The following is a 17,249-nucleotide window of genomic DNA, read 5'->3' on the forward strand; positions in this document are numbered from 1 at the left end:
TAGACTGAAAATATGACTGAGTCAGTGTCTGTGCTGCGAAAAAGCAACTCATCATGCAAAGCAATTGGCCCAGAATGACGTTTCATGACTTTAAGCAAATATATTGTCCATCAGATTCAAGACAAATCACGTGTGGTCCTTGACTTTCGAGTCATTTATTGAGTTAAATAGATGAGATAAATGAAGCTGTAAATATTTCTCTCCTAATTCACTAAAAGCCTGCTCAAGGTCCCACTTTGGGGAATAAAGCCCCGTCAAGAAGCTGGTCAGTCATTGTGAGGCAGTGAATGTCACGCCCATTAAGTGCTCTAATGCCAACATAAACATTGTCCCTGTAAAACACCGTCACCATTAGTAGCTTCTTTATTAAATCTGATACTACGTGTGCAAAATTACTAACTGCATCCAGACAGAAGGATCTACCAGACAGCAATGTTAATGTACCTCAGGGAGCCACTCAAGGTTGATGTAATCACTGTTGTGTGCCTTTAATGAAACCCCATATGAGCCATGTAGGAAGCCATCCACTCAGTGCCCTCCGCATTGTCTGCATTGTTTATGCTGTTTACATCCAGGCAGTCAAGACCTGGCCAGCTTGTAAACTAGACACACATAGCAATGGTTAGAGGTAGAGATGCACAGATTCCAATTTCTTTGGCCGATACCGATTTCTGCCAATTCGGCTTGAGCCCCTCGTGACCCTAATTTTGCTTATCCTGAGAATGAATGAATGGGATGGGGGTTTTGTTCTAAGAACTAAAACTAAGTCAACTTTTCTTTAGCAGAAAATATAATTTTTGCAAACTGCAATAGGTTCCAGATCTAATCTCATTTGCAAAACTGAAAATGAAGTGCTCTGCTACTGGAAAAGGGTAGAACTAGCTTTTTTTTAGCAAAAAAAAAAAAAAAGGATCTGCAGATAAACTGTATATGCAAGCTTGACTAGCCACTGGGACATCAGACACTAGTTTTAGTAATGTCCTCTTGGGAAGCCATATCTTGGCAATTTAAAACTAGATACAACAGCTGAGGGGTGGACTTGACTGAGCTACGTAGAGACATTGCACACTCCTCACAAGCGTAGTTTAAAAAAATCTACATGATGTTAATTAAATAAAACTTTGATTATTTGATTATGACTAAGCTGATTGGGAAAGCCTTTACTGAGGTCATGGATCAGGAGAGACACCAGTTGCCCCAGGCTAGCTATCATTAAGAATGCAGGTTTAAGGAACTATGTATCAGTTTCGATTTTCAGACCCAGACGCTCTGTCTTTGATATACAGTCTACAAATACATTGATGAAGCAGGTGTCTTAACTTACGACGTGATTAGAGAGGGCTGCTGTTGGAGGTTGTGGTATCTTCTTTAGCAGAGATCAGTGTAGCGTTCAGCTACAGCACTGCTTGCTGATCATTTGGCAGGTTGGCTCAAGCCATTTTATCATAATCAAGCCATAGAGCAGGGTCACCGCTGCAAGCAGCTGAGGCAGTAAAACAGCTGTCACCAGTCCCGACCTAGACAGGAGCAGTAATGGTAGAAACAGCAATGTCCAACTGAGCAGCACTGATGGCAGCAGGATGGTCTGTTCATTCTTTGAGAGGATGTCTCTGACTAATTCATCAGTCACCATCAGAACGGCTAAGAAATTTGACAGCAGATGACTCTTCCTGCTGCTAGACTTCGTCTCCATCATTTCCGTTCGAGTTATTTGCCCTCTGCCGGTGCATCGAGCTGGTATTGGAAATTTAAAAGCAGTCACAAAGTTGATGCAAAAGTTCACGTATTTACCTAGCATCGTGTTGTTTGTGTGTTTCCAACAGTACTTGGGCTCAATGTTGGTGAAGGAGCTGAGGGGGACGGAGTCCACACAAGATGCCTGCGCCAAGATGAGGGTAAAGCTCAATCTAACTTTATTTCTGGTACTGGAACCTCAAGCCAACATCTGGATAATTTTGGTTTATTAAAACTCACTCGACCAAATTTAGCCTTGATAGCTAGGGATCAGCCTGCCAGGGCCTCTGCTCCTGGCTGCCGCCCGACGCACATTGCACCTAACCCCTGACCCCTGACCCCTACTGCGCCTCCTGTGGGTGGTGGGCCTACAATAAGATGGGCCCATTTCCCTTTTTTGGGCTGTGCCCTACCGGGCCCCATGGACTAAGGCCCCGCTTTGCCCACGGCCACCATCCCCAGGCCTGGCTCCAGGGCGGGGCTCTGGTGACCCTATCCCATTGTAAACTCATAGGAGTCAAATTTAAGTAAAATTATTACCAAGCTATGCTTACTAACTTATACTATAGCAGCTAGCATGAGAGCAGGCTTACTAAACCTTTAAATCTGGGACACAGTCTGAATGCCCTCACGCTCTCACTTGAACGTAAACTTAAAATATCATAGCAGTGGATTAAGTGTGTTGAGGGATTTATTTTTAATATCCTTGCCTGGGTTGCTTGATACCTCACAATCCCCCTTTTACCTCTAATCACCTTATCTCTTCCTCACACCTTGTGTAATTCTGCTGCTCCCTCTTTTTTTTTTCATTCCTCCTTTCCTTTGTTTCTTACTGACAAAGAGAAAGAGGAATGTGCCCTACTATCCATGTCTTTTCATCCTGCTCATTCTTTCCATATTTTACTCTTAACGCTGACTCTCTCACTCCTCTGGCCCCCGGCTCTCACCCCGAGCTGCTGCGGTGTGAAGAAGAAATTTAATATTCGCATGCAAAGCTCTCGGTTCCTCTTTTCTCTTTTCTTACTTTCTATATTTACAGTATGCCACCATCATCAGAGGGAAATTTTTCTTCTGCTTCTCATTTTCCTCAGTTTTACCAACCTTTTACTGCACACTGTGGTTGTAATTAGGTGCAAAGAGATGCACGTCATATTACCCCCAGCTTTTGTAACATCGCTAACGTACCACTCTTTCATCCTTCCCTCCACGGTTGAGGTAGTTTTGGATGTTTAAGATCCAACTTCACTTCTCGGCTCGGATTCACTTGCCAGCGAACTGCCTTTGTCAGTTTTTCAACACTACCTGATAGTGACAGGGTCGAACTGTAGCAGCAACATGCTGCAGGAAGGGAGCAAAGAACAGAACAAAGACAAACAGATATGGGATAGCAGCTCGCGTGTTCGACAAGGGAGGAGAAAGAAAGGACGGGCTGTGATAGGAATATGGATGCTGAGGAAGAGGAGATGACAAGCGATGAAGAACACAAAGTTGTTCAGAGAAGGAAGCTTTGAATATATTAAACCTTTTGTCAGGTAGAATGACAGCTGGGAGGGTAATGCTGACATCGCTGTAAATCACACAATTCTTCACAACACCTTTCAGCATAATGAGTTCAGTATAGGTATGTAATTACAAGGAGTGAGGAGAGATATACTGTCAGAGCCCGATATGACCTAAAAGTTAATAGACTTATTGAATTGAATCGCTGCAGTGACTTGAGTGTAGAAAGGTCATTTCTTATTTTATTTTTCATAACCTTTGAGAATGGTGCGACTAGAGTTTAGCAATCAAAGCAGAACAGAAATCTTCATTAAATACGCCAAGTTAAATTGTCAAGTTTACTTTCACGAGCTGCCTCCAAAGTCACTGCTGGGTTTTTTTCCTCTTTTTTGTCTCTACCTTCTCATTTTTGCACAAGAAGTCGACAGAACAGATGAAGAAAGTGCCGACCATCGTGCTGTCCGTGTCCTACAAAGGAGTGAAGTTCATCGACGCCACAAATAAGGTACAGCAATGCGCACGGCTCGCTTCCTGCGAGGCCCGGTGTAAATGACACACCGAGTGTAAAGCCCGCACAGCATTGCAGTGCCCGTGTGTGCTCTGTGCTGCTGCATCCTCGCTGATTTACAACAGTATGTACACAGAGCACAAACAAGCAATAATCAGGATGAAAAGGGATGAGCTGAAAGTCTAGAAGAGTCCAGAACAGAATGGAAGTATTTGAGTTTCATGTGCATGTATATAAGAAAAGAATCAGGTACATATTCAGATTCTTGTTTGAATTGCACTAAAACAGAGTATGCTCAAGTAGGTCATCCACACTGAAATATACAGAGACAGTTTTAGATATTAAAGTTACCCAACAGTGATGAGAAGGAGACCAGCTGGTGATTCTTACCAGAAAATTAATTAATTAAAAAAAAATCCCAAGTAAGTCTGTATTTGGCAATTCAGTTCTCCAATTAGTCACACGGACATGCTTGTGCCTTCTCTCGGTCCTGCATTGTTATAGAACACAGAAGGAGATGAAATGTGCAGCAGCTCCCTCTACAACGGCACGCCACAACTCATTTTGCATTAGGCTAGTGTAGGGTTTCCTCCACGCCCTGGAAACTAAAATGGGCTGCGTGAAGACGTCCGCTGCTACGTATATCTGCGATTGTCTCCAACACAATATAAAGATAATTAAATGTGCAATTATTTGTGGAGGAAATTACACAGACTTTGGAAAAATGATTATGCGTCTTCCTGTTGACACCATTATAGCTCTTAATGTATAAAAAGTCTCCTCAAAACATCTTTTAAAATGTAATAATAAAACTATCTGTGCAGCCGTCCTCGTGGATTTTCACTAAAGTACTAAACCGCGAACGACAGACGGAAAGAAACAGTATTAAGTACAAAATCCATTAGGAAGATCAAATATAGTAAGTCATTATTAGTCCTCTGTGGTTACCTGCTGTGTGGGTTCACCCAAAACAACAACTACAAGGAGAGGATTCCTCTCTTAGCTTAACCCAAGTAATCAATATGCCTATTTATATATAATCAGTGCAGAGAGACAGCACTGTCCTGTATGACTAACCTGGCATTTCACTGGTTGAATGTTATGCAACTTCTTTTTGATTTCTCTCAGGTGAAATCATCTGCATTGCACCGTTTTTTTTTTTTTATCTCTACAATATGTTGTTTTAATGTTTTCATCTTCATGCCCTTAAAAAAAATCCACTTCTTCTAGATCAAAGTTTAATGCATTTTCAGCATATTTTCTTATAATAGCTCAAAGCAACTTCTGAAAAAATGTAAAATATAATGTTTACTGATGTTGGCCCCCGCTAAAACTTCTCTTTGGGCTTTGATGTTTTTTTAATTCACAGCGCTGAGATGTGCTTTAATTAACGCAACACAAAGTCTGAGCGTTCTCCAGTGACATTACCAGAGGACAAATTCCAACTTAGTGACTCCAGAAACGTCTCAAACTGAAAAGTGTGCTACAGTGATTATGAGTTTGAGATGAATAATAAATCCGATTTGTTTTTCCGTGAAGTGGCTCAATGGAGATAATCTACGATCTCTCTGTGCGCTTCTTTATCTTTCTGCTTCTGTGTTTTCTCTTTTTGTTTCCTCCTCTCCGTCTTTCGCTCTCTCTCTGTAGAACATCATAGCGGAGCATGAGATTCGTAACATCTCGTGTGCAGCTCAGGATCCAGAGGATCTGTCCACATTTGCCTACATCACCAAAGACCTCAAGTCCAGTCACCACTACTGCCATGTCTTCACTGCTTTTGATGTGGTCAGTATTGACACTCTGCTGTGCTCACAGGCGAACATCAGACTCACTGTCCAAGATCACATTCACTTATTTGATTTTGCCGTTTTATCAGAACCTGGCCTACGAGATCATCCTGACGCTCGGACAGGCCTTCGAGGTGGCCTACCAGCTAGCCCTACAGGCTAGGAAGAGTGGCCATGGATCATCCACACTGCCCGAAAGCTTCGACAGCAAACCCAGCAAACCTGTCCCTAAGCCACGCATCAACATCCGCAAGTCTGTAAGTAACGCAGCTGCACAGCTGCACTACTGTTCAAAGAAAGAATCCATCCCTGTCAAGTTCCACAATAGTGAGGCCACATGTTCCAGATGGTCTGGATTGGATTGCTTTGGTCTAAAGTGAAAAAGCTTCAAATTTTTTGAATTTCATTCCAATAAAGCATTCCTATTTTCACTGGACTCATGAGTAATGAGTATCATCCTCACTCATTTACATTATTTCTAAACATCTGAGATTGGTTTTCTAGCTCTATCTGCTCATGTTCTTTGCTTGCGTGCGCCTTGGCCCAGCGGACTAAGCGGCAGAGGTGTAGGTGGATATTTGATCTGTTAAGCGTTCACTCAGTCTTACTGTCCCTGCAGTCTCTTACACACTTGGCTGATTGATGATGCGTGTTTGCATAAAGCTCCAGGGAGGCTTGCCCGCTCTTTCTCCGGGTGTGCATGAGTGTGTGTGTGTGTGTGTGTGTGTGTGTGTGTGGGTCTGTGTAAGAGAAGATAAAGAATTCTCATGTGGAGGACTGCACTATAGGGAAGAGCTTTTCGCTCATGTGCAGTAATCTGCTTAAGGTAGGGCTGGGTATGATAAGAAGTAAATACAAATGCTGATATACAGATGCTTTGATGGTTTTAATGATAAGTTAAGGAGCTTCACTTAAGCTGCATCAGTGCATACAGAGCAAAAGAGGAAAAACCTAGTCTTCTCTCAAACCTGCAGGAAGGCACCTGAATGTAACCGTAATGGATTTAGAGAACGGTGATGGTTAAGCAGAGCAAAGTGCTCCATTTTTGCCCTTATTTCTGCTCGCAGATATCACTCAGAACTGTGAACTTGTTCTGTTTCCTCCTTTAGCCTGACATTCCCTGAAGTGTAATAGATATCCTCGTTGCTGGCTGTATAGTAGCTTGACAATGGCTTTAGTCCAGCTTGTAGCATCGATGGGCTAAAAGATAGCCCTTCAATAGTGTTTATTGAACAGATCGTTCTGCAAACGAAAACTGTTTCATGTCTTGTGTCAACTCAATAATCGGGATGATTCCAACGTCTGAGCCCAGGCAAAAGCTACAATGACGGATGGTCATATTAAAAGTGGCCAAGGTTTCAAATATTACAGTTATAGTGTTCCAAAAGCTCAGGCTGCAGATGCACCAATGGCTCAATTTCAGAGTGTTTTTCTGTTCTTGGATGTACTCTTGTACTCTTGTATGACACCAAAGCAAGGATATTATCTCATGCACCCACCCACTGGTCAAACCTCCCGTTTGCAAACGGCAAAGAGAAGAAATTTATTTTAAAGGGATTGTGGCTTTAAAAAGGAGAGGAAGTAAAATGGCTTGTTTTAGGCAGGTGGTGAGCTGCAGACTCTTAGACAAACAATAATGAGAATTACTTTGGACACATTCATTCAAAGCCTCTCGAGTTGAGTCCAAGGCTTAAACTCTGAAGCTGAAATGAGCTTAATAGGTCTCAGACAAGTCAAAATTGATCAGTGATGCTTCTAGTGGACTCTGTATGCCCCTAACAGTTATGCAACTTATATTGATACATATAAATTATGGTAATCAATACCCAGCCCTCGCTGTTTAACAGCTTCTTCTTTCCCAAACGGTATCATAAAAGCATGTGTCATACCTCCATCAAATACGGCGTCACAAAGTCTATCAATAAACCTGCAGCCCTTCCATAAATCCCACAACAGACAATTAAAATAGTCACCCTAACCCACTCTGCACTCACTACCCTCCTCCACTGACAAACACCAGCACAGACTCAGCAGCACACATGTGAGTCCAAAAGGCCTGGTACAGAGTTATAGTTGCTGCTGTAACGGTGTGCTTGGACCAAATTTACATACTGTGAGTCATGAAAAAAAAAATGGTGATTGAGTGGAACAGCAGTTTCATAGGACTGCTCTCGCTTTCTAAAGTTAGTGTGAGATGTGAGATGGTGAGGAAAGATGGGAAAGGAGAGTGCCTACAGAGATGATGGATGATGGCATGTGTACACACAATCTGCTTAGTCGGCAACCATTACATTAACCATTAATTGTCTTTTTTCCTGCCTGCTTCATGTATATGTATGTGTGTGTGATGTAGTTAATGGCTTGTGGTGTGCAGCAGGGCAAAGATACTGCAGGATTCATTTAATATTCCTGCCACCCGCCAGCAATGATCTCCATCCTCCAGCACCTCTAAACCCATGTCCTTTAAAACACAGTAGCTTTGTTTCTCTGTGCACCAGTAACAGTTTCTCCACAACCTCCCATTGTCATATTTCCCCTGTGAGCATATCAGCTTGTAAATCCCCCCCAACTTCCACTTAACCTACAAAGGTGAACTTTGAACTAACCAAGACTGGTATGTTACTGTAATCTGTAATGTGACACTTTTAAAGCAACAGATTTCATTTTAGATAGTCTACAATAGCCCAGGGCCGTATCAGATTATAACAGCTGTTTAGAAGTCCTTATGGAAGATGGAGACTATGAGTGTAGAAAAATGCCTCCACCCCATATACTGTATATTAAAGATGGACATAGCAGTCGTGGTCTCACTAATTGGTTAGCAAAATCGGGCTTTTAAGTGTTTTCGCTGTTGCTATGTTTTTGTTACTTAACCAGACAAATCTAACTGACAAACTAAGAGACTAGGACATCCTTACCCTTTAACAACCTTTAAAACAACTGGAAATCCGTCATGAACCTGGGGGAAATTGTCTAAATCCATTTGAATAAACTGAGCCTGAGTGTTAGAGACACTTTTTTTTCAGAGCTTTTTTTGTACAGTTGCTGTGGCATATTCATACTAGTGGGAGTGTTGTTGCCATGCAGGAGTTGCTATATAAGTGTGGCGTAACATTGCCTTCTCCAGTTTGAGTTTTGCTGTGTTGTGGTAATGCTGCTGTCCCCCGCTGTTTCCAGGGCAATGAATTTGCTGCCATGTTGTTGCCATGGTTTTTTTGCTTTTGGTTTTAGACCGCTGTTGCCTTTTTTCTGTTGCCATGTAGCTGCTCTGTCCTCGCTGTGGTTTTTGCCTTGCTGCTTTGTTGCTTTTGGAGCAGGCCGACTTTGACTTGTGTATGACCTCTGCCTCCCTGTAGGTCATCATGCCCCCCTCCAGCCGCTGGTCACTGGGCCACATTTACACCCCTCACCGGCCTCCTCTTCACCCTCCTCTTCCTCCCTCTCGACTCTTCCATCTTCCTCACAAAGCTCAGTCACAGGTCCTCCACGCTTTTCCTTCTCTTATCCTTTGTTTTCACATAATTTTTCATTTATTCAAGGAGAAGGCGCCATCTGTAAGTGCTTCCATTTTAATTCTGTTGCTTTTACTCAACTGACTCTGCATCCTTGTGTGTCCTCTTTGCTGTGTGTGTGCGTGTGTGTTTCTTCATTTACTACCCCATAGCTCCATATCACTTTTAGTAGCGCTGGTATTAAAAAGACAGCCAATCTTGCAGAGCCAATCCATTTCATAAGTGCTTCAGTTTTTACGTGTCTGTCTGTACCAATCCAGCCTCTGGATGGAGATGCACCGCCTCCTTCTTTGTGGTATATTTGAGATGGTAAATTAATATAAATAAAGCGCTTTGATCAATAAACAGTAGAGTTGAGTGGTTGGACGTATAAACCAGCTAACAGTAATTGGACCGAGCTGAAGGATGAGGGATGGTTTTTTTGGTCTTTTTTACATTTTGTTAAATTATGCTAATTAAAGGGTCTGGCTCTTGAGAATTCAACTCAGTCAATAATTATCTCGTGAATTCCTTCCTTTCTTTTTTTGTGTTTAATAAATTCTTAGAGTTGCCAAAGATTCTCATCATTAGTGACCTTGTATGTCCTAGCTTGCCAGCTACGACAAGTGTTGTCAGCCTTTCAGTGGCACATGCTGCAGGTTGTGTGGCCTAAATACTGAATTGCATAAATTTTCTCATTTGCTTGCGCTTTCATGGCTCAGTCACAACAGTTACTACAGTGAAAATAGGACCGCAACCTCTTTCTGATTTGGAAAAAACTGGTGGTTGCCCAAAGACTACGTTGATTTATAGTTATATAGTATATTATATATTATATTGAGTGTGTTGAATGTGCAACACACTCAAATTCTGGGCAACCAATTTCAATCACATGGTAATTGCTTGGGTCAACTGGCAGAAGGCAACCTGTCTCCACACCATCGCAATATGACTCAGATTGACTGCAGTCACCCTCAGATAGACTAGCAACAGTCTGCAAATAATTTCCATCTAATTTATAAATGAAGACAGATTTCCAGCATATTGTAATCACCCTGAGTCAGTCTTCACCGACAAGTACAACTCAGCAGGAAAGCATCGCAATAGGGGACTTGATTCAACTGGTTATTTTCTGTTTATATTCCTATATAAAAGTAAGGTTTTAGACTGCCTATGGCATTTTGCAGTTAAATTCCCATTCTGCAGAAACTATATCACTATGTGGGAATGAATTTCTGAATTTTTGTTTTAAATTTATGAGGGTCTGGCAGGACTTAGAATTTTATGTGAATTTCTGTGTATATAGATGGCAACAGATTTGCGTTTTTTACTGATTTGTTACATTTGAACAACTTGACTCCATTCAATTGGAGCAAATTGGTCTTCTTGCCAATTTATCACATGTCAAATTTACTTTGAAGATTGTTCTTTGAAGCAACTAAGACAACAGGGCTGGAAGTTCACTGTACACAGTCACAATAATTGTGGTCGTCCTGCAGTCTCCAACTATGGTTTTCCCTAGTTTGATTGTAACATTAGAGGCTGCACTTCATTTAGATCAAGGCTGTGAAACATAAGTCCCGGGGGCCTGAATCGGTCTGGCAAAGACTCCAGTCTGCCTCACTGGATAGCTTTGGAAAATGATAACAAGGGACACATTTTGGACTTTTAACTGTATTTTTCCTTTATAAAGATCCTCATGGGTCCCTCCATACTCATACACCAATGTAATTAGGTAATAAAGAATTAAATGGGAGAAAAGTTTCTGGGTTTTTTCAACATCTACAGAAATGTGTTATTTGTTTGTTTTTTACAGCATAAATCTGCAGTTTACAGATTTATTCCTTCCAGTTTAAGCCTGAAGAGTGCTGACAGATTCTTTCATTTAATTTCATGTGGAAAAACTGATGTCTGCTGGTGTACTTATATTAAGATCTCTCAGCGATTGAATGTGTAGTTAAAACTTCACAAGTCATTTTCATGCGAATCATCAAATCAAACGCTGGACTCAGAGTGGCCTGCTGGAGCATTTTAAAACACTGCCTACCCTTTATAGCAAATGCTTAAAAATGAGCTAAATGCTTAAACACACTTAAAACCACGTAGGTTCAGTATTTCCAGAACTAAATGCTTGCACTGAACTTTTATATTTGGAGTGCTTTCACTTCTGGTCCAACCTCACACTCGCCCAGAAACATCTTCATCTATCACACAAAGCATATGATTTTTATAAAGGGTCCTTAAAGAACGACTGCTGTTCCACAGTGTACGTAGTGCGCCAAGAAATTATTCAAAAGTTCAATAGACCCACACTACAAAGTTTTACATCGGTTTGGACCACTGAGTTCGGAGCCAAATCAAACATTGGACGCCCTGGTAGCATCACTTAAAGTTTCTCTTCCCACCCCTTCCTTGGGAAAAATTCATTTTGAAGGCAGACGATTCATTCAGCGTCTTCATGTGTGGTTGATGAATTTGATACTGGTGATGCTGTGGATGAGCTCTTTACTGAGCGTGATGTGTTGTGATGCCACGAGATCGAAAGTGTGTCTGTGTTTGCCCTAATCCTATAACCCCAAAACAGGATTATATGGTCTTGCTCTGGCTGTCTGAGTGTGTGTGTGTGTGTGTGTGTGTGTGTGTGTGTGTGTGTGTGTAAAGAAGAGGATAGAGAACCATATTAAAATTACAGTTAGTTTCAGTACTGTTGCTGTAGCAGTGTGTTAAGAGAAGATAACAGAACCATGGCTCTGTCAGTGCACCGCAGAGTTAATCCAGTTTCCTCCAACAACACTACGACACCTTTCAAAGCAGATCTTTTTTGGCTTTATTATAAAAATGTTAACACTACATGGAGATGCAGTTAATAATTTGCTCATATATGTTTGCAATTCAAGTTTACAAACACGCGTATTCCTGTACCGAGTCAACTTTATCGCCGCTGCCATCCCCCAAAACCATCTGAAAACAAACCAACAGACTGGAGGAAAGCCACCCTCGGCAATAAGCCTCTTGATTGTTGCCTTGGGGTTATTTTTGAAAGCGCTCTAGATTGTTTGGTTTGTTTCTCAGCCACCACGACAGCTTTGCAGTTACAGACAGCATCTCTGTTAAAAGTCTTCGAAGCTGTAGGAAGTGGCTCAGGAGGTAGAACAAGTTGTCTGCTCAACGGAAGGTTTGTGGTTTGATCCCTGGAAGTGCCAAAGCATCCTTGGGTAAGCCAAGGCCAATGTGCTTGTGAATGAAGAAGGTTGTATAGCATTTTAGAGTGGGACAGGACTATATAAGAACTAGTTCATTTACCATTCGTACAGCTTATAGGTGATGCACTGCCTCAGTGTGAACACAGACATGACATTTATTCATATAAAAAAAATGTGTATATTCTCAGTTCTGCTTTCTCATCTGTAATATTTTCCCCCGCCACCTCATTTCTCTGTAAGCAGCCGATCCTCCACCACCATCTCATTCATTCTACTGTATCACTCTGATGTCACAGACTATCAGCATGAAATAATATCTGAAAATTGCACCTCAAGTCGATTTTTTTAAAACTACAACACAGACTTTTGCATTGTTTGGTTTGAAATCATTCAACACAGCGATACTATATAATAAATTGGCTGTTTGTCCTGCTTCTTTCCCCCTCCCCCGCTTGTTTTTTATCTAACTCTGCTTCTCCCCGTCCTCCTCCTCCTCCTCCTCCTCCGACTCTCTCTGTGTCAGATGGAGCAGCCATCCATGGATCAGAAGGGCCATGCCAACGTGCCGTGGATTGTGGAGCCAGGTCAGGAGGCCAAAAGAGGAGTCAACACCAAGTACGAGACCACTATTTTCTAACATACACCCGCCTTGTCCAATCCTGTGTGTGTGTGCCTTTCAGAGGTTGCCCTGTACCGGGGCCCCGCCCCGGAGTTGGGCACGAGCGACGCACGCCGCCGCGCCACCTCACCGGCTGAAAAAATAAAAATAAAAAAATTACATAAAAAAAAACCCCATCTCGCCCCGCCCCCGATAGCCGAGCCTGTCCACTGCATGATGACGTTTGGCGCTGCGTTGTCTCTCTCTTCTTTCTCCTTGTCTCTTCTTCTCTCTTTTATTTCTGCTCTCCCCCCTCTCTTTGGCCTGGGCCACATTCTCCTGCCTGCAGGGCTGGCGCATGACCTTTGAACCCAGGGCTGTGGTGCACTTCTGTCTCCACCTGTAGGGGGAATGGTCAGCTCTGTTTTTCCACTTCATGTTTGTCGGTCAGTCAGCAGTCAACCACTCGGTTATTCTGCTTCCAGTTTCTTGTTTTTTTGTTTCTTTTTCTTCCTGTTTATGGGTGCAACCATTTGGCTTCGTCTCTCTCCTCCTTTTCTCCTCCAACTGCCTCCATCCCTCACTTTACTATTCATTTTAGCCCTTTTGTCCAACTGCCCCTGATAACTTGAACAAGATTTGAAACCAGAGCACTGCTAAGAGGCGAAACAGTGTTTTAGCTGTCTCTGAGCACCGTGTGGGAGCTGACAGTGAGGAGGGATGTTGTCCTAACTTGACAACTGGAGGGAAATTTAGACTTTTTAAACACTTTTTAATCAAAGAGGAGAGCTGAACTTTGGGAGAGGTGATGTAGCACAGTCTAACTTTGACTCAAACTGGTTCATCCAGCAGGCTACTAGAATGTATTTCAACTTTTTGATTCTTTATATCAGATTATTTTTTGGAGATAAACTTGTAAATTTCTTTGACAAACTATATTTTAAACTTGACCTGTGTCACAGGAAGATCTAGGTGAACTTTTGCTTTTCTAGCACCTTTTTTCAGCACATGTTTGTGTATATGTTCAGAATTACTTTAATCACGTGGATTTTTTTTTTTTTTTACTTTGTTTTCATTTTTTTTCCCAGCCCATAAACCTTGTTTTATTTGGGGGAATAAATCTTGTATGTAAAAGGTTTAGCATGTGGCTTGTGAAACGCATGGTGGCCATTTTGGATTTGCTGAGCAGGGGGGCCAGTGGAGAGGCGGGGTGTGAGGGCTCTCTCGATAAGTGATGTCATCTCATTTGCAGGGCAATGCCGGATGCTCATGTCTATTACTGTGGAATGCAAAGAATGTAGCCAGCCCTAAACATGGACCTTGTCACACACACAATGCAAAAAGGACTACAAAGGACCCTCTTGTTCACTTTTCAAAAGGACTACAAACATGGATGCTACTCCACAGTGTTTAAAGTTGACTACAAAATTTTAACGTCATTCATCCACGTGTTGCTAGACACAGTAAACATCGGACCAACTATTAAACACACACACACACACACACTGACAGGACTGCATCTTGACAGACGACCGTCTGCTCTGAATGTACACTTATTTGAAAGCAGCCTCAACTTTCTGCAACTCCAGCAGGATCCGTTTTATGCGCCCAACTGGGAGGCATGACCTTCGAACTTTTTGGCAGGTCAGCATCTCCATGGAGACTGTGAGTATGGTTACAGGGCATGTTTAGGTAATAGACGGCGGGCTGACTAAAGGGCATCCCCGGGCATGTGTCAGTGTTGGCATGAGTTCCACGATGTCTGGCTGGCTCTTTTGGTCCTCTTTATTTTATTTCTTTGTTGTTGTTGTTTTTTCTTTAATGTCAGAAAATAATAAAGAGATATATGCACAAGTGTGTAAATGACTAGCTGCAACACGCTCAAGATGCAACGGGTGTCTCATAATGGATGAAGCGCCTATGTGAACAAAGCATCTAGAGTCTAAAAAAAAAAAGTATTCTATTCGTATTGCCTGACATTTTAATGTTTAATATGAGAGTATTATATTACCATGAGGATTATGATTATACTTGTGCAATTCTTGTCTACTGTTGTCTTAATGTTACATTATTTTTCTATGATATGCTGAAATGAAAACCTTGGGCCTGAGAATGATGGCAATCCTTTAACAAAAAAATAAAATAAAATAAAATCCGAAACTAGGCGATCACACTTGTACACAGAGAGCGAATGTCGCAGGTGGCTAGCTAATTTTTAGGTCAGGTCAACTCTCCATCATTTCTCACGGGGCTCTACTCTTATCTAGCAGATGTACTATTTTAAAAACGCAGTATTACTGTATTATTTGGATGAGAAATCATCCAGTTATAAAGTGTACATAGATATTTTGCCAACTCATTGTTCATACATGTAAAAGAGAAAAGAATAAAGGATTTGCAGCAAATGGCACTGGAAACATGGTACCAAAATAAAGGTTGGACATTTAAAAAAAGTGGTAGATTGTAGAGACTGTATTTTGAGTGCAAACTAACATGAATTATTTGGTGTCATCACTGCTGACCAACTAATGTACATAGGCTTGGGCTTCCAGCACACTGATTTTTGTAATTTTGGCCATTATTTATATCCTTGTAAATCACATTAAATAAAATATGACTTGTACAACCATATTTATCCATGGGATGAAGTTGTTATTACATCTTTTTTTTCCCCCATTCTCAATCACTGCATAAAAGATCTAATACTGACAATAATGGCTTATTTTGGTATTGGTGTACCACTGTAACTGTGAGCAAAGATGGAGATATTTGAGTAATGTTCCTCTGTTGTAGGGTCTGCAAATATTCGACCTGAATATTTCAATGAAGCTTTAGCTGCAAATCCTACTCTGTTTGTAGGACTACCCCTTGGTGCAGCTTCTGCAGATGATAAGGATGCATCTCCAAGTATCACAAAATTTCATGTTGGACCGATTCTCATTTGCAAAATGTACTTTTACCATCTGGGTTTTGCCCCATTTATGCACAACAAGCACCATCTCAGAACTTACTCGCACATTATAGTGTGTGTAATATTTCACATACCTCAAACTGGACCTGCTGCCCAGCTGTGATGTCAGGGACTTCAAAACTTCACCGCTTTCTACCAAGGAAATTGAGAAAGAGAGGAGAATCATTTGTCTCCTCCAGCCTTCAAAGCATTAAGAATCTCTTCAAATCTCTTTGTATTCATTCTTAAAGAGCTCTTCTCTTAGTCTTGCTCAACAATTTGAACAAAAATAAACACTCATGGGAAAAGCTGTAGTTACTAAATACAATATTGATTGCAGAGCTCTCAGAGTTACTTTCTCCTCCACTAGCTTGTTTTTGGTTTGTAGGAAGTTCCTCACAGAATCCTGGTGGATTATTTACACCTTCAGGTGGTGAAAATCACTGAGGTCTCAGGGCAGTCGTGTAAAAGGAGTTAGTAAAGAAGTGAAAACGACTGTGAATCCACTGGAGAGAAAGATGTTGAGACAGTACTGAAACAGACCAAGAGTTTGTTAAAGTGTACTTTCACTGATAGTTATACTCAGCATCAAGACTGTAGTGAAAAGACATAAGCTCTACTCGAGAAAAAGAATAAAACCCACTGCTGTGCACTACAAACCTCTAAGTAGGTGTATACAATTATATATAGGAATTTTTTAGTATACTAAAAACAGATCACAGATGAGCTTAGAACTGATCAAATGAGCAACTTCCTGCTCTGACACTGAGGTCACTGCAGGGTGAGCAGTTAGCTGCCTCTTTGCATGTAGAAAAAGCACACACACTGACACGACACGTCTGCAGTGAACCATTGCAGTGGCTGTGTATTTGCAGAGAGACTCCCTATTGTAAAGTGTTCACAATATGAAATCATAACGAGCAACAAATCTCTGCATATATAACAGAAACAATCATTTTCAAAAATGACCGCTCCCCTCTGCTCCCTAATTACATTCACTTCTCGGCTGATTAACCACATTTCATTTGCATTTTTCTGGTTTTCCAACCACTGAATGGGAAGCAGATAGATTGTGACAGGAAGGCAAAGGCCTTTGGCCATTACTGAGTTACCGTTCTGCACATCGTTTTAGACAAATTTTGCAGTTAAAGAGAAACATGCAGTCTATTTGAGTAAGGTACGTCTCTGAATTCACACCATGATTTTATCCAATGTCTTTTTTTTTTTTTTTGTAAATCTGGCACAAAATTGAAGGTGCAAAATGAAGGAATGGAGGTGCACCACATGCTTTCAGGTGAAAAAATAAAATATTCACCTTGTGATACAAACTCACATGTCAACATTAGTCTTTCAAAAACAACGAAATGATGAGAACTGTGCAGTTAAAAGAAAATCTACATGAAGAGGCTGGTTTGGATCTGCAGCTGTTTGCAAAGATCCACTCTATTGAAGGTGAGTGTATTTCTGATCAAGAAGTA

General features: G+C 41.4%; 1 protein-coding gene across 10 annotated transcripts in view; it reads left to right on the top strand.

Annotated features, from left to right (window-relative positions):
* The window catches only part of anks1b (ankyrin repeat and sterile alpha motif domain containing 1B), a 290,075-nt gene extending 274,801 nt beyond the window's left edge, over nt 1–15,274 (top strand). For 4 of the 10 annotated variants that reach the window (XM_085138763.1, XM_085138768.1, XM_085138767.1 and 1 more), the window contains 6 exons: nt 1,824–1,922; nt 3,653–3,739; nt 5,390–5,527; nt 5,619–5,786; nt 12,747–12,838; nt 14,074–15,274. In XM_085138763.1, the coding sequence (XP_084994889.1) occupies nt 1,824–1,922; nt 3,653–3,739; nt 5,390–5,527; nt 5,619–5,786; nt 12,747–12,838; nt 14,074–14,122 (633 nt within the window). In that variant the 3' untranslated portion in view covers nt 14,123–15,274. Of the gene's footprint in view, nt 1–1,823; nt 1,923–3,652; nt 3,740–5,389; nt 5,528–5,618; nt 5,787–8,885; nt 9,009–12,746; nt 12,839–14,073 lie in introns of all 10 variants that reach the window. The other 6 variants (XM_085138765.1, XM_085138769.1, XM_085138766.1 and 3 more) reach the window with 4 other exon arrangements.
* The last annotated feature ends 1,975 nt before the right edge of the window (nt 15,275–17,249 follow it).

The sequence above is a fragment of the Neolamprologus multifasciatus genome, chromosome 17 (assembly GCF_963576455.1).
Source record: "Neolamprologus multifasciatus chromosome 17, fNeoMul1.2, whole genome shotgun sequence".
Lineage (NCBI taxonomy): Eukaryota > Metazoa > Chordata > Actinopteri > Cichliformes > Cichlidae > Neolamprologus > Neolamprologus multifasciatus.